The following is a 14,676-nucleotide window of genomic DNA, read 5'->3' as shown; positions in this document are numbered from 1 at the left end:
GGGGTGATTACTCAAATCGTGACGATTAATCGATTCTGTAATCAACGGGGTCGAGTGATCAGATCGTGGCGATCAATCGACTCTGTCGCCAGGGTCGAGTAATGAAATGACGATTAATCGATTCTGGCATCAAAGGATCGACTGATCGAATCGGTTATCGCTTGATCGATTAATTGAATCGCGACGATTAACCGATTCTGTTATCGCGGGATGGATTCATAGATTCACTAGATCGATTAATCGATTCGAATATCGTTTAGTCGATTAATCGATTCAAATATCACTTCATCAAATAATCGGATCGTGGCGATCAATATGATGGGGTGGTCGAGCGATGACTCGAGTATCACACGATCGATTAATGACGATTAATCGATTCTGGCATCGTGGGAGCTATTAATTGAATCGTGACGATTAATCGATTCCGGCAAAGTGGTATCGATTAATTGAATCATGACGATTAATTGATTCAGTAATCACTCAATCGATTAATCGGTTTGCTAGCACTACTGAAACGTCACATTTAAATTTATAATCGGGGTAAAAGAGGAATAAAACAGCCAAACACAGTTGAATCATTCCATGTAGCTAATTCCTAATAGCTGTAATGAAGTAGATTATAGACCGTCATGAATTCAGGGTGTCCCCTGCCTACTGCCCGAAGTTAGCTGGGATAGGCTCCAGCACCTCCGCGACCCTCGTGAGGAATAAGCGGCATGGAAAATGAATGAATGAATGAATGAAAAGGACAATAGAAAAATAAAGCATCTTACCTTCTCTTTCAAGATGGTGCCTATCGCCTATTTTACTCTTCGTGACACAAAAATGCGAGGAGACTTGTGCTCTGATGTGGTGAACCGTGTGTGAGCTTTAAAAAACTCTTCATGAGACCAAAATGCGAGGAGACTTGTGCACAACATCATACTGCGATACATGAATTGAAACGACATCAACAATAGGTTAATAGGAGGCAAGAATCGGGTTACTGAAGTATGCTGGGAAAGATTATGAGTAGGCAGCTGGCACAATATTTAAAAGCAAAAGTAGTACATACGTATCTTTTACACTACTGTACTGTATTTTTGCCTCTTCTATCCTGAAATTTCTTTCATAACGAGGCAATATTTTCGTGTTTCTGTTTGTAAAGACCTTCGTAAGTAGAGGTACCACTGTATTCTTTTAATGCCATATATAGTAGATATAAAACAATGCAACCAAAAAAACAGTTTCAGAAAATTTGACACTTTTACTCTGACCTAAAATTTGAGTCAGCACACATTTGACAAAATGTAGTTGTTCTTGTAGGCTTTTTATGACATTTTTGTTTTAGCACAAGAAGGCATATGGGCCACATAAAGCTTAGCTATATTATTTTAGACTTTTTGACAAAATCCTGGAATTTTGACTTTTGCTATCCACTGTAAACGATGACAATAGCACAGGTAATCAGACAAACGTGCTATTTAAGCATCATCGTCTGTCTTGATGACATGGAAGAGCGTCACGTTGAAAAGCACCTGGTGTCCATTGTTCCACCCGTAGAGCGCTCGATCTCGGGCGTTATAGTCCAGCATGGACATGTGGAAGTACTGGTTGTGGAAGGGTATGTCAATGTACTCGTAGGTAGACGTGCTGGTGGAGTATGAGTAGTACACCTTAGCGCCGGTCAGGTGAGAGTTGGTGACGTAGAGCGTCCCACAGATCATAAAGGCCTCGCCCGCATTGCGCTTGGAGTACTCGGTGTTCCACGTGGCGATGACCCTCAGCGTGTCAGGGTCCATGCGACTCAGGACCACGTTGCCGGCGTTGCGGTCGGTGGCGTAGACTGCCCACAGGCCAAGCTCGTCGGCCATTAGGTCGATGTCGGAGAAGCCGCCCCATGTGTACGGGTACACGTTGTGAAAGCCGGCCCGTTCCAGCGCTCGCTGTGCGATGACGCGGCCCATGCCCAGGCTGTAGCGCACGATGATGTTGCTCTGCATCTTGTTGTAGTAAAGTGATCCGTTGTACACCACATGGTTGGTCCCCGCCCATTTGAACGGCAACGTGTACGTGCGAGACTCCACACCTGACACAAAGTCTGACATGGATTTATACTCCTTCACAATCTTACTGTTGGTGTAGCCGTCCATGTACCAAACCTGTGAATGAAGTACAGCATTCGCACAAAAGTCAAAAAAACAACCAGAAAAATGGTTCTATATATTTAATTAATGTGTATTTTTTTAAATAAATGTTTTAAACTGTGCAGAAGAAAGAAAAACATTTGAAAAGAGGTTGGACATTTAAAAACAAAACATTTATTGCTTTTTAAAAGAACAACAAAAACTCGAGAACAATCCCCCAAAATGAGGAAAAAAATATGAATTTAAGAGAACATTTATGAGAGACAATTTTCAAAATTAAACTTGGTTTCATTTGTTAACACTCCCACATAAATGTAAAAGTTTGAGTTATACATTTTCAAAGGGAAAATATCCATGTAATTTTTAGTCTTGTATTTTCCAGAAAATACAAATTAAATAAATATCAAGGGCATTAGTAAAGACATTTTTGTGAAAAAGCTCATTTTAATGAAAATATTTGAATATTTTGGATAGTCATCTCGGGAAACACTCCATCCATCCATCCATCCATCCATCCATCCATCCTATTAGAGGAGTTTGTTCACTTAGTGCAGTGCTTCTTTTTGTGTTACACCAGGGAAAAAGTAGAGATGTCCCGATCCCATATTTTTGCAACAGAGTCCGAGTCACCTGATTTTGAGAATCTGCCGATACTGAATCCCAATCGGATACCAAAAAAAAAAAAGTTTTAAACATGTTACTGTCCCATTGTGCCGCCTTAGTAATGTGAATTATTTTTAAACAAGAATAACGTAGAAAAATGCTTGTCTTTATAAAATGCTTCATTGAGTGAGTCCACTCAAATCCACTCACGCTGCTGAGAACAGCCCCTCAATTACACACACACAATGAGTTGCCACAGCACACTACCGCTAGAGTGTAACAAGCTTAACGATGATTGACGCATTCCGCGCCTTTGAAGGTAGGGCTCCCAAGCTTCTCTGGCAAGCTCAAAGCTTCAACGCCTGTCAATCATCGTTAACTTTAAACAGATCCCCGGATAGAAAGACTTGTAAATAGTGTTACACTTCCATAGCGCTTTTCCACCTTTCAAGGCTTTCAAAGCACACTATATCGACATCCACCTACTGGTGACGCAGCCCCAGGAGCAATTTGGGGTTCAGTATCTTGCTCAAGGATACTTCAGTTCATCAGGGCAGAGAATCAAACCCACAACCTCTGGGGTGGGGAACAACTACTCTACCTCTGAGCCACGCCACCCCTTGTAGTACATTACTTATGTGGTCAACAATCTGCTTTAAAGCTACCACAAGAAAACATAATACCTAAATGTATGAAAGAGAAACACATGCAAAAAGTATTCTGAGGCAATGAAAAGGTAATGAAAGACTCAATGAAAACACGAATAGCAAGTACTTGCCGCATTTAACCGATGTGCGCATGTGTTGGACGTCTTGCCGCGTAGAAGGAAATGCAGAACACCGGTAGTGTTCGTCTTGTCAAACTAACTATGTCATCACCCTGAGCGTCCATAAAACATGGAGCATGTACTAAATATTATAGATTTTTAAATCAATGGCAATATTTTGTATGTTTCTAATAACATATTTTAGTAAAATAGAACAATTGTGGCTTATTAGAGCCTACAAGTCTTTAAGTTTGAGGTTCCTTTTAACAAGCAAACTCAGTACACTGCTGACCAAGAAAAGCAGCAGGAGGAAGAGTGAGAGGCTGTACGAGCATGAAGCAGAATTTAAAAATTTTTAAAAAATTAAAACCCGGATCCTTTTCACCTGATTCCAAACCTCTGAAAAATGGCAATCGGCCTGATTTCTGATCACGGCCTGATTTCTTATCACGTGATCGGATCGGGACATCCCTAGGAAGACGTTAATATTTCGTGCCCCCCCCCAACTTTCTGCCGCCACTGTAAATAGTATCATTTGTCTATAAAATTATAATAGCACACCTCTGCATAACATTGTTTCCTTGTTGACATTATAAAAAATATAAATCAACTTACAATTAATTATAACTTTATTAAAATTGTTTTTGTTTGTAACAGAAAAAAAGCGCATCAATTTGCCTAAATGAAAAAAAAAAAACATTTTTTGACAGTTTGACATCAATTTGCCTGAATAAAAAACAAAAAAAAAAAAACACTCAAGGCACATTTTTGACTATTTGATCCTGAAAAATGAAATTTAATAAAATCAATAAATTATAATAAATGCAAATTGATTAGGAACATTAACTCAGAGCACAATATGCCAAACAAAAATTAATAATACAAAAACAAGTGTCATTGGACAGAGGGACAGCACTTGTATCATCCAGCATGACCGAGACCATGTTTAATGCTACAGGCATTATCAGCTCCTTTGCTATGGTATATATATATATATATTTTGCACTGAGCAACATGGTATGCCACCTTGTATGATGCTATCAGTGCTCGCTAGTTTACTGATGTAACATTCACAAAGTGGGATGATTGTTGGCAATATTCGGCACGTTTTTGCAGAAAAAAATTCAAGCGGCTTATCTAGGTGATTGGGGTCTAATGTCTTTAAGTGACGTCTTCATTGATTTTGCTTCATGCTATCCTCTGTCAATATTTTTAGACGCAGTAAATATACGGAAAAAAATAAATAATGAAGTATAGAAAATATGAAAATAAGAAATATATATTTCTTTACTCGCCCCCACTGTATTAAAAGTGAAGCCAAACGCTACATACGCTTTGTCATATTTCCTCGTCTTAGCTTTTGACAGATTTCATCATCATTCAGATCCTGCTCTTTGCTGTGTGCTCTTGTTTAATGCATAAATACTGCGCGCACACTCAATGGGAGCGCCACTGCCACCCACTGAGTGGATGTGAAATTACACGTTACTCTAGTATGGCAAAAAAGTGTTCTGCGAAGTCACATGCACCCCCCACAGCATCGCTTTGCGCCCACTAAAGGGGCGCGCCCCATTATTTGAGAAGTACTGACCTAGTGTCATGTCTGAAATTTGTAGAAATTCGTTTTTTTATTGCCTAGGCAATAAATGCCTCATTGGAACTAGATGCCTAAATCTGAAAAATAAGTTGCATCAATACAGTGAAAGCTGACTTTGTGGGAGAACCTTGGTCATCCTGTATTCACTTACCTTGTTGTTTTTGGGGGACGCCTGCGGGTCTGTCATCCATGCGCCAAATCTCGTCCCGGATGTCTTCACTGTGAGTGGACCAGTGATCTTCATCAGTTTGCCGCATGCTACATACACACAAATTCCAGGGGAAAAAACTGACTCATTCCATAGTTGATGCTTGAATAAGGTGAACCAATGACAAAAATGAACAATTGCATGTAGGGCTGGAAATAGCAATTATTTTAATAATAACGTAACCTGCTGATTATTTTTTTCGATCAACCAATTAACCCCCCATGAGTCATCACCTTATCGTGGTGGAGGGGTTTGCATGTCTCAATGATCCTAGGAGCTATGTTGTCTGGGGCTTTAAGCCCCTGGTAGGGTCACCCATGGCAAACAGGTCCTAGGTGAGAGGCCAGACAAAGTATGGCTCAAAAAGACCCCTTATGATGAGCAAGATTATTGAACCCCAGTTTCCCTTGCCCGGACGCGGGTTACCGGGGCCCCCCTCTGGAGCCAGGCCTGGAGGTGGGGCTCGAAGGCAAGCGTCTGGTGGCCGGGCCTGTCCCCATGGGGCCCGGCCGGGCTCAGCCCGAAAAGGCAACGTGGGTTCCCCTTCCCATGGGCTCACCACCTGTGGGAGGGGCCAAAGGGGTCGGGTGCGTAGGGAGTTGGGCGGCAGCCAAAGGCGGGGGCCTTGGCGGTCCGACCCCCAGCTGCTGAAGCTAACTCTTGGGACATGGAATGTCACCTCTCTGGCAGGGAAGGAGCCTGAGCTGGTGTGTGAGGCAGAGAAGTTCCGACTAGATATAGTCGGACTCTCCTCCACACACAGCTTGGGTTCTGGTACCAATCCTCTCGAGAGGGGTTGGACTCTCTTCCACTCTGGAGTTGCCCATGGTGAGAGGCGCCGGGCAGGTGTGGGCATACTTATTGCCCCCCGGCTTGGCGCCTGTACGTTGGGGTTTACCCCGGTAGACGAGAGGGTAGCCTCCCTCCGCCTTCGGGTGGGGGGACGGGTTCTAACTGTTGTTTGTGCTTATGCACCGAACAGCAGTTCAGAATACCCACCCTTTTTGGAGTCCTTGGAGGGTGTGCTAGAGAGCGCCCCCTCTGGGGACTCCCTCGTTCTACTGGGGGACTTCAACGCTCACGTGGGCAATGACAGTGAGACCTGGAGGGGCGTGATTGGGAGGAACGGCCCCCCCGATCAGAACCCGAGTGGTGTTCTGTTATTGGACTTCTGTGCTCGTCACGGTTTGTCTATAACGAACACCATGTTCAAACATAGGGGTGTCCATATGTGCACTTGGCACCAGGACACCCTAGGCCGCAGTTCGATGATCGACTTCGTAATCGTGTCATCGGACTTGCGGCCGCATGTTTTGGACACTCGGGTGAAGAGAGGGGCGGAGCTGTCAACTGATCACCACCTGGTGGTGTGTTGGCTCCGATGGCGGGGGAAGATGCTGGCCAGACCTGGCAGGCCCAAACGTATTGTGAGGGTCTGCTGGGAACGTCTGGCAGAATCCCCTGTCAGAAAGAGTTTCAACACCCACCTCCGGCAGAACTTCTCCCTTGTCCCGGGGGAGGTGGGGGACATTGAGTCCGAGTGGGCCATGTTCCGCACCTCCATTGTTGAGGCGGCCGATCAGAGCTGTGGCCGTAAGGTGGTTGGTGCCTGTCGTGGCGGCAATCCCCGAACCTGCTGGTGGACACCAGCGGTAAGGGATGCCGTCAAGCTGAAGAAGGAGGCCTATCGGGCCTTTTTGGCCTGTGGGACTCCGGAGGCAGCTGACAGGTACCGGCTGGCCAAGCGGACTGCGGCCTCGGCGATTGCCGAGGCAAAAACTCGGACATGGGAGGAGTTCGGTGAGGCCATGGAAAACGACTTCCGGATGGCTTCGAGGAAATTCTGGTCCACCATCCGGCGTCTGAGGAGGGGAAAGCAGTGCACTATTAACACTGTGTATAGTGAAGATGGTGTACTGCTGACCTCGACTCGGGACGTCGTGAGTCGGTGGAGAGAATACTTCGAAGCCCTCCTCAATTCCACCGACACGCCTTCCTTTGAGGAAGCAGAGTCTGGGGACTCTGAGGTGGGCTCTTCGATCTCTGGGGCTGAAGTCACTGAGGCGGTTGGTAAGCTCCTCGGTGGCAAGGCCCCGGGGGTGGATGAGATCCGCCCGGAGTTCCTAAAGGCTCTGGATGTTGTAGGGCTGTCATGGCTGACACGCCTCTACAACATCGCGTGGACATCGGGGACAGTGCCTCTGGATTGGCAGACCGGGGTGGTGGTCCCCCTTTTTAAAAAGGGGGACCGGAGGGTGTGTTCCAATTATAGAGGAATCACACTCCTCAGCCTCCCCGGTAAAGTCTATTCAGGGGTGCTGGAGAGGAGGGTCCGTCGGGAAGTCGAATCTCGGATTCAGGAGGAGCAGTGTGGTTTTCGTCCCGGCCGTGGAACAGTGGACCAGCTCTACACCCTCAGCAGGGTCCTCGAGGGTGCATGGGAGTTCGCCCAACCAGTCTACATGTGTTTTGTGGATTTGGAGAAGGCGTTCGACCGTGTGCCTAGGGGAATCCTGTGGAGGGTGCTCCGGGAGTACGGGGTACCGAGCCCCTTGGTAAGGGCTGTTCGGTCCCTGTACGACCGCTGTCAGAGTCTGGTCCGCATTGCCGGCAGTAAGTCGAATTCGTTCCCAGTGAGGGTTGGACTCCGCCAAGGCTGCCCTTTGTCACCGATTTTGTTCATAACTTTTATGGACAGAATTTCTAGGCGCAGCCGAAGCGTTGAGGGGGTCCGGTTTGGTGACCTCAGCATTGAATCTCTGCTTTTTGCAGATGATTTAGTGCTGTTGGCTTCATCAAGCCGTGACCTCCAACTCTCACTGGAGCGGTTCGCAGCTGAGTGTGAAGCGGTTGGGATGAAGATCAGCACCTCCAAATCCGAGACCATGGTCCTCAGTCGGAAAAGGGTGGAGTGCCCTCTCCGGGTCGGGGATGAGATCTTGCCCCAAGTGGAGGAGTTCAAGTATCTTGGGGTCTTGTTCACGAGTGACGGTAGGAGGGAGCGGGAGATCGACAGGCGAATCGGTGCGGCGTCTGCAGTAATGCGGACGCTGCACCGGTCCGTAGTGGTGAAGAAGGAGCTGAGCCGAAAGGCAAAGCTCTCGATTTACCAGTCGATCTACGTTCCTACCCTCACCTATGGTCACGAGCTTTGGGTCGTGACCGAAAGAACAAGATCCCGGATACAAGCGGCCGAAATGAGTTTCCTCCGCAGGGTGTCCGGGCTCTCCCTTAGAGATAGGGTGAGAAGCTCGGTCATCCGGGAGGGACTCGGCGTCGAGCCGCTACTCCTCCGCGTAGAGAGGAGCCAGCTGAGGTGGCTCGGGCATCTGGTTCGGATGCCTCCCGGACGCCTCCCTGGAGAGGTGTTCCGGGCATGTCCCACCGGCGGGAGGCCCCGGGGACGACCCAGGACACGCTGGAGAGACTATGTCTCTCGGCTGGCCTGGGAACGCCTTGGGATCCCGCCGGAGGAGCTGGTTGAAGTGGCTGGGGAGAGGGAAGTCTGGGCTTCCCTGTTAAAGCTGCTGCCCCCGCGACCCGACCCCGGAACAAGCGGAAGATAATGGATGGATGGATCAACCAATTAACTAGTTAGAAAAAAAAATGGTATTTTCCAAAAACAGGATTGTTGGAATCTAACAATGCATTTCAGATGTATTTTGATCGATGGATGAGTTGATTGATAGATGTATTGTCACAACTCACTGAGTTTGCTCATGCAGCTTCTCAGGCGGTTTTCCAAGCTGCTGACTTTTAGGTTGAGCTGCTCGTAGTCAAAAGTTCCCATCTGCTCCTGCACGGCCAGCAAGACGGCTGACAAATTCCCGATCTCGTCCTTGAACCGTGAGATGATCCCGGCGTCCGTCTTGTACTGCTCCAGCACCGGGATTAGCGGCTGCAGCGAGTCCATCTTCTCCTTCAGCTCCTGACAAGACATCGGATACAGTGGGGCAAATAAGTATTTAGTCAACCACTAATTGTCCAAGTTCTCCCACTTGAAAATATTAGAGAGGCCTGTAATTGCCAACATGGGTAAAACTCAACCATGAGAGACAGAGTGTGGGAAAAAAACAGAAAATCACACTGTTTGATTTTTAAAGAATTTATTTGCAAATCATGGTTGAAAATAAGTATTTGGTCAATACCAAAAGTTCATCTCAATACTTTGTTATATACCCTTTGTTGCCAATAATGGAGGCCAAACGTTTTCTGTAACTCTTCAAAAGCTTTTCACACACTGTTGCTGGTATTTTGGCCCATTCCTCCATGCAGATCTCCTCTAGAGCAGTGATGTTTTGGGGCTGTCGTTGGGCAACATGGACTTTCAACTCCCTCCAGATTTTCTATGGGGTTGAGATCTGGAGACTGGCTAGGCCACCCCAGGACCTTGAAATGCTTCTTACGAAGCCACTCCTTTGTTGCCCTGGCTGTGTGTTTGGGATCATTGTCATGCTGAAAGACCCAGCCACGTCTCATCTTCAATGCCCTTGCTAATGGAAGAAGATTTTCACTCAAAATCTCTCGATACATGGCCCCATTCATTCTTTCCTTTACACAGATCAGTCGTCCTGGTCCCTTTGCAGAAAAACAGCCCCAAAGCATGATGTTTCCACCCCCATGCTTCACAGTGGATATGGTGTTCTTCGGATGCAATTCAGTATTCTCTCTCCTCCAAACACGAGAACCTGTGTTTCTACCAAAAAGTTCTATTTTGGTTTCATCTGACCATAACACATTCTCCCAGTCCTCTTCTGGATCATCCAAATGCTCTCTAGCGAACCGCAGATGGGCCTGGACGTGTACTGGCTTCAGCAGGGGGACACGTCTGGCAGTGCAGGATTTGAGTCCCTGGCGGCGCATTGTGTTACTGATAGTAGCCTTTGTTACTGTGGTCCCAGCTTCATTCACTAGGTTACCCCGTGTAGTTCTGGGATTTTTGCTCACCGTTCTTGTTATCATTTTGACGCCACGGGGTGAGATCTTGCATGGAGCCCCAGATCGAGGGAGATTATCAATGGTCTTGTATGTCTTCCATTTTCTAATATTTGCGCCCACAGTTGAGTTCTTTACACCAAGTGTTTTACCTATTGCAGATTCAGTTTTCCCAGCCTGGTGCAGGTCTACAATTTTGTCTCTGGTGTCCTTCAACAGCTCTTTGGTCTTGACAATAGTGGAGTTTGGAGTGTGACTGACTGAGTTTGTGGACAGGTGTCTTTTATACCGATAATGAGTTAAAACAGGTGCCATTGATACAGGTAACGAGTGGAGCCTCGTTAGACCTCGTTAGAAGAAGTTAGTCCTCTTTGACAGCCAGAAATCTTGCTTGTTTGTAGGTGACCAAATACTTATTTTCCAATCTAATTTGGACATAAATTCTTTAAAAATCAAACATGTGATTTTCTTTTCTTTTTTTTCCACATTCTGTCTCTCGTGGTTGAGGTTTACCCATGTTGACAATTACAGGCCTCACTTATCTTTTCAAGTAGGTGAACTTGCACAATTGGTGGTTGACTAAATACCTATTTGCCCCACTGTATATGTGAGGAATCATCAGGATTCCCGGATGGAACGGTGAGTACCTGGAAATTTTTGTTTGCAAGCGTCCTCCTGTCCGAGTCAATCTGTCTAAACTTGGAGCGTAGACCTTTAATGAGGCTTTCCATCCTCATGATGTACTGGAAATCCCTCTGAGTGCGTAGGTTCAGAACCTCCATAGACTGAGACATGTTGTGGACCTAATGGCAAACAACATTAACACGTACCCATCTGTATTTGTAAATCTGTATGGACACTGACTGACCCAAAAACAGAGGCACAAAATAAAGAACATCCTAGTTGTCCCTTAGTGACTCTATTTTAGTTCAATCAATGCCTCCTCACATTGACACAAATAAATGTGTCATTTGTATCGACCAGCAGCCGGAATGACTAAGCGTGAGTACTGTTTGTGTGTGTGCATTTGCATGTGTGTGTGTGCCTTCTCCAGGAGTTGTCGCAGCTGGCGTCCTTTGGCATCCCGGGAGCATAGAGTCTGCCCGGGCGCCACCACCGTACACACGCAACGGCCACCGGCGTCCTGTGCTGAACCGAACACTTGCCAACCCTCTGCAGGCCTCACCGTGGTCTGCTTGGACATACATGCACATTATATTGCGTGTCAATGTGTTTAACACAGAGTCAAAAGTAGGGCTGTAAAAATGATCGTGTTAACGGGCGGTAATTAATTTTTTTAATTAATCACGTTAAAATATTTGACGCATTTAACGCACATGCCCCGCTCAAACAGATTAAAATGACAGCACAGTGTCATGTCCACTTGTTACTTGTGTTTTTGGTGTTTTGTGGCCCTCGGCTGGCGCTTGGGTGCGACTGATTTTATGGGTTTCAGCACCATGAGCATTGTGTAATTATTGACATCAACAATGGCGAGCTACTAGTATATTTTTTGATTGAAAATTTTACAAATTTTATTAAAACGAAAACATTAAGAGGGGTTTTAATATAAAATTTCTATAACTTGTACTAACATTTATCTTTTAAGAACTACAAGTCTTTCTATCCATGGATCGCTTTAACAGAATGTAAATAATGTTAATGCCATCTTGTTGATTAATTGTTATAATAAACAAACACAGTACTGATGTACAGTATGTTGAATGTATATATCTTGTGTGTCTTCTGTGTCTTGTCTTTCCATTTCAACAATAATTTACAGAAAAATATGGCATATTTTATAGATTATTTGAATTGCAATCAATTACGATAAATTAATTTTAAGCTGTGATTAACTCGATTAAAATTTTTAATCGTTTGACAGCCCTAGTCAAAAGTTTTGAGACACCTTTTCATACAATCACAAGAAATAATGTCTCTAAACTTTTGCTTTGCAGTATAAAATACATTCTACTGCATGTATCATACAAATGGAATAGTAGAAATACTAATATGTAAAACAGTCAAATTCTAATTCATATATTAACGAAATAGCAAACATAATGAATTTAAAATAATATCTAATTTACATTTAATCAAATCAAAATGGTTATGGGCATGCAATTTATGTATGCAACTCTATTCAACTTGAGATTAAATACTGAATAGGCAAATATTCATAATAATTTTGAAATCACAATCATATACAGTACATGCAAATCAGGATTGGAGGAAATAATTATCCTGAATTATACAAATAATGCAAATAATTAATGATGCGTGTCTAATAAGTGGCGTGAACTAAAGTGGATATTCATTGTTCCGAGTCGGTTTTGAACTCACCACCGGCGGCCAGGAGTCAAACAGCAGCAGCACCAGCACGGATACAGACGGCGACGGCGTCCTCATCTCGTGACGTGACCCAACAACCAAAACTCCGCGCACGCAATAAAACAAGTTAAATGTCACGTTTTCGAGCCAAATCTTGTACGTCCGCTCGCCCAGTCACGCATGTGCCTCGTGGGGTCGTGTTAACCAGATCTATCCAATCATGAAATCAGTACATCAAATTCAAGGAAAGCAAGACAATTCGTGGGGTGAGCTACATTTGGTCATCCACTAGTGATTTTGCTCTGTTGGCTTCGGTTCGGTTCGGAGGGTTCAAATCAAGAGGCAGCTTCTCATATTGACGCGGACATGCGCGTGCGCAGCCCCGACAACCGCCGCAGGTGCAGATGTTAAGTCCTTGACACAGAACTTGAAGCTTTGAAATACGTCGTTGATAATGTTCACTTTACCTTCTTTCATGATTATTTTTTATATGTTTTTTTTTTTTTTTTTTTTTGGAAGTCTCCAAGTTTTCATCATGCAACTATTCACCTGGAGAAGCAATACGCATAATTGCCACTAGGGGACAGTACCATGTCTACACTCCATTCCGTGTCTGTCAAGCATCTATTCTAAATTACAGTACACGGAGAGGTGGGTTGAGTAGCCAAAAATTTTACTCAAGTAAGAGTAGTGTTACTTCAAAACAAGGGCGTAGGTTTGCATTGGGACGGTAGGGACATAACACTACCAACTTTTCAGGATTCTCTGAATGTCCCCACCAACTTTTAAGCAACCTTATTTGGATTACATAATGACTTCTGTTATATAGGTGATTTAGATTCATTGTCTTCCCATAGGTTGTAAGGATAGAACTGACCCTACCATTATTAAGTGAATTACAGTACTTTTATTATGTTCAGACTTTTACATTGCCCCCTTTCCACTGGCTGAATGTGCCAATCCATTTTACCCCTCAAACGCATGTTTGATTGGCTTGAAACACAAATGCATTCACAACCCGACAGAAATTCAACGTGCCGCCTCCTCCGCCCCCTTTGAAAACGAGGGATATTAGACATTTTTTTCCGCCAGCAGCAGCCACTGTAATTAATGTAAAGAGACGTCAGTGTTGTGGAGGTGGGCAACACACCACTAATTTTGCAACTGATTTTCCGACCTGCATCAGCATTACCATAACATCTATCCGTGCGAATTTCTCGAACTCTAGGAAGAAGCTGCTTTGAGAGAAATATCCTCCTGTATGTTTTCATTAACGTTAATTAAACTGTTAGAAATGTAGTGAACCAAGGTTTACCCTCTACTCCCCAATTTTTATTTTTATTTTATTTATGTAGTCTTAAAGCAGCCCAAAGGAGCTTTCATTTTTGTTGAGTTTGGCTGTGCTTGTAAGTGGTAAATGGTAGGATTGTTCCGATCATGTTTTTTTGCTCCCGATCCGATCCGATCGTTTTAGTTTGAGTATCTGCCAATCCCGATATTTACCGATCCGATTGCTTTTTTTTGCTCCCGATTCAATTCCAATCATTCCCGATAATTTTTCCCGATCATATACATTTTGGCAATGCATTAAGAAAAAAATGAAGAAAACTCGGACGAATATATACATTCAACATACAGTACATAACTACTGTATTTGTTTATCATGACAATAAATCCTCAAGATGGCATTTACATTATTAACATTCTTTCTGTGAGAGGGATCCACAGATAAAAAGACTTGTAATTCTTAAAGGATAAATGTGACTTTGTATATTGTGACTAAATATTGCCATTTAGTGTATTTGTTGAGCTTTCAGTAAATGATACTGTAGCCATTTAACTGTTCTGCCCAAATGCATAATGGGAAGTGCAACCATGAGTGTGAGTAGTGGCACCAATTGATATTTCTTCTCTGCGTTGGGAAATAACATAGAGCGTTAAGACAAAGCCCAACTACTACCGTTCTTCCCCACATTGCTTCCCACAATATTTCTAATTGTTGAGAGAGGGATTGTAAGGCTTTAGCCATTTAAAAAAATGCTCCAAAGACTGCCAAAATTCACTCTACTCATTTTACGCTGCCTTTTAGCTCTATTTATAGGTAAAACAG

The 14,676-nt window shown here is 44.4% G+C and overlaps 1 protein-coding gene across 1 annotated transcript; it reads right to left on the bottom strand.

Annotated features, from left to right (window-relative positions):
* Nucleotides 1-1,174: 1,174 nt before the first annotated feature.
* LOC130929350 (noelin-3-like) lies at nucleotides 1,175-12,921 on the bottom strand. The gene is made up of 6 exons (XM_057856445.1): nucleotides 12,579-12,921; nucleotides 11,281-11,427; nucleotides 10,883-11,038; nucleotides 9,009-9,228; nucleotides 5,244-5,350; nucleotides 1,175-2,141 (listed from the first exon to the last, which is right to left on the bottom strand). The coding sequence occupies exons 1-6, from the start codon at nucleotides 12,642-12,644 to the stop codon at nucleotides 1,464-1,466; spliced, it is 1,374 nt and encodes a 457-aa protein (XP_057712428.1). The 5' UTR covers nucleotides 12,645-12,921; the 3' UTR covers nucleotides 1,175-1,463.
* Nucleotides 12,922-14,676: the final 1,755 nt, after the last annotated feature.

This window comes from Corythoichthys intestinalis, chromosome 14 (assembly GCF_030265065.1).
Source record: "Corythoichthys intestinalis isolate RoL2023-P3 chromosome 14, ASM3026506v1, whole genome shotgun sequence".
Classification (NCBI taxonomy): Eukaryota; Metazoa; Chordata; class Actinopteri; order Syngnathiformes; family Syngnathidae; genus Corythoichthys; species Corythoichthys intestinalis.
The sequence above is the reverse complement of the archived record's forward strand: the minus strand, read 5'-3'. Positions and strand labels throughout refer to the sequence as shown.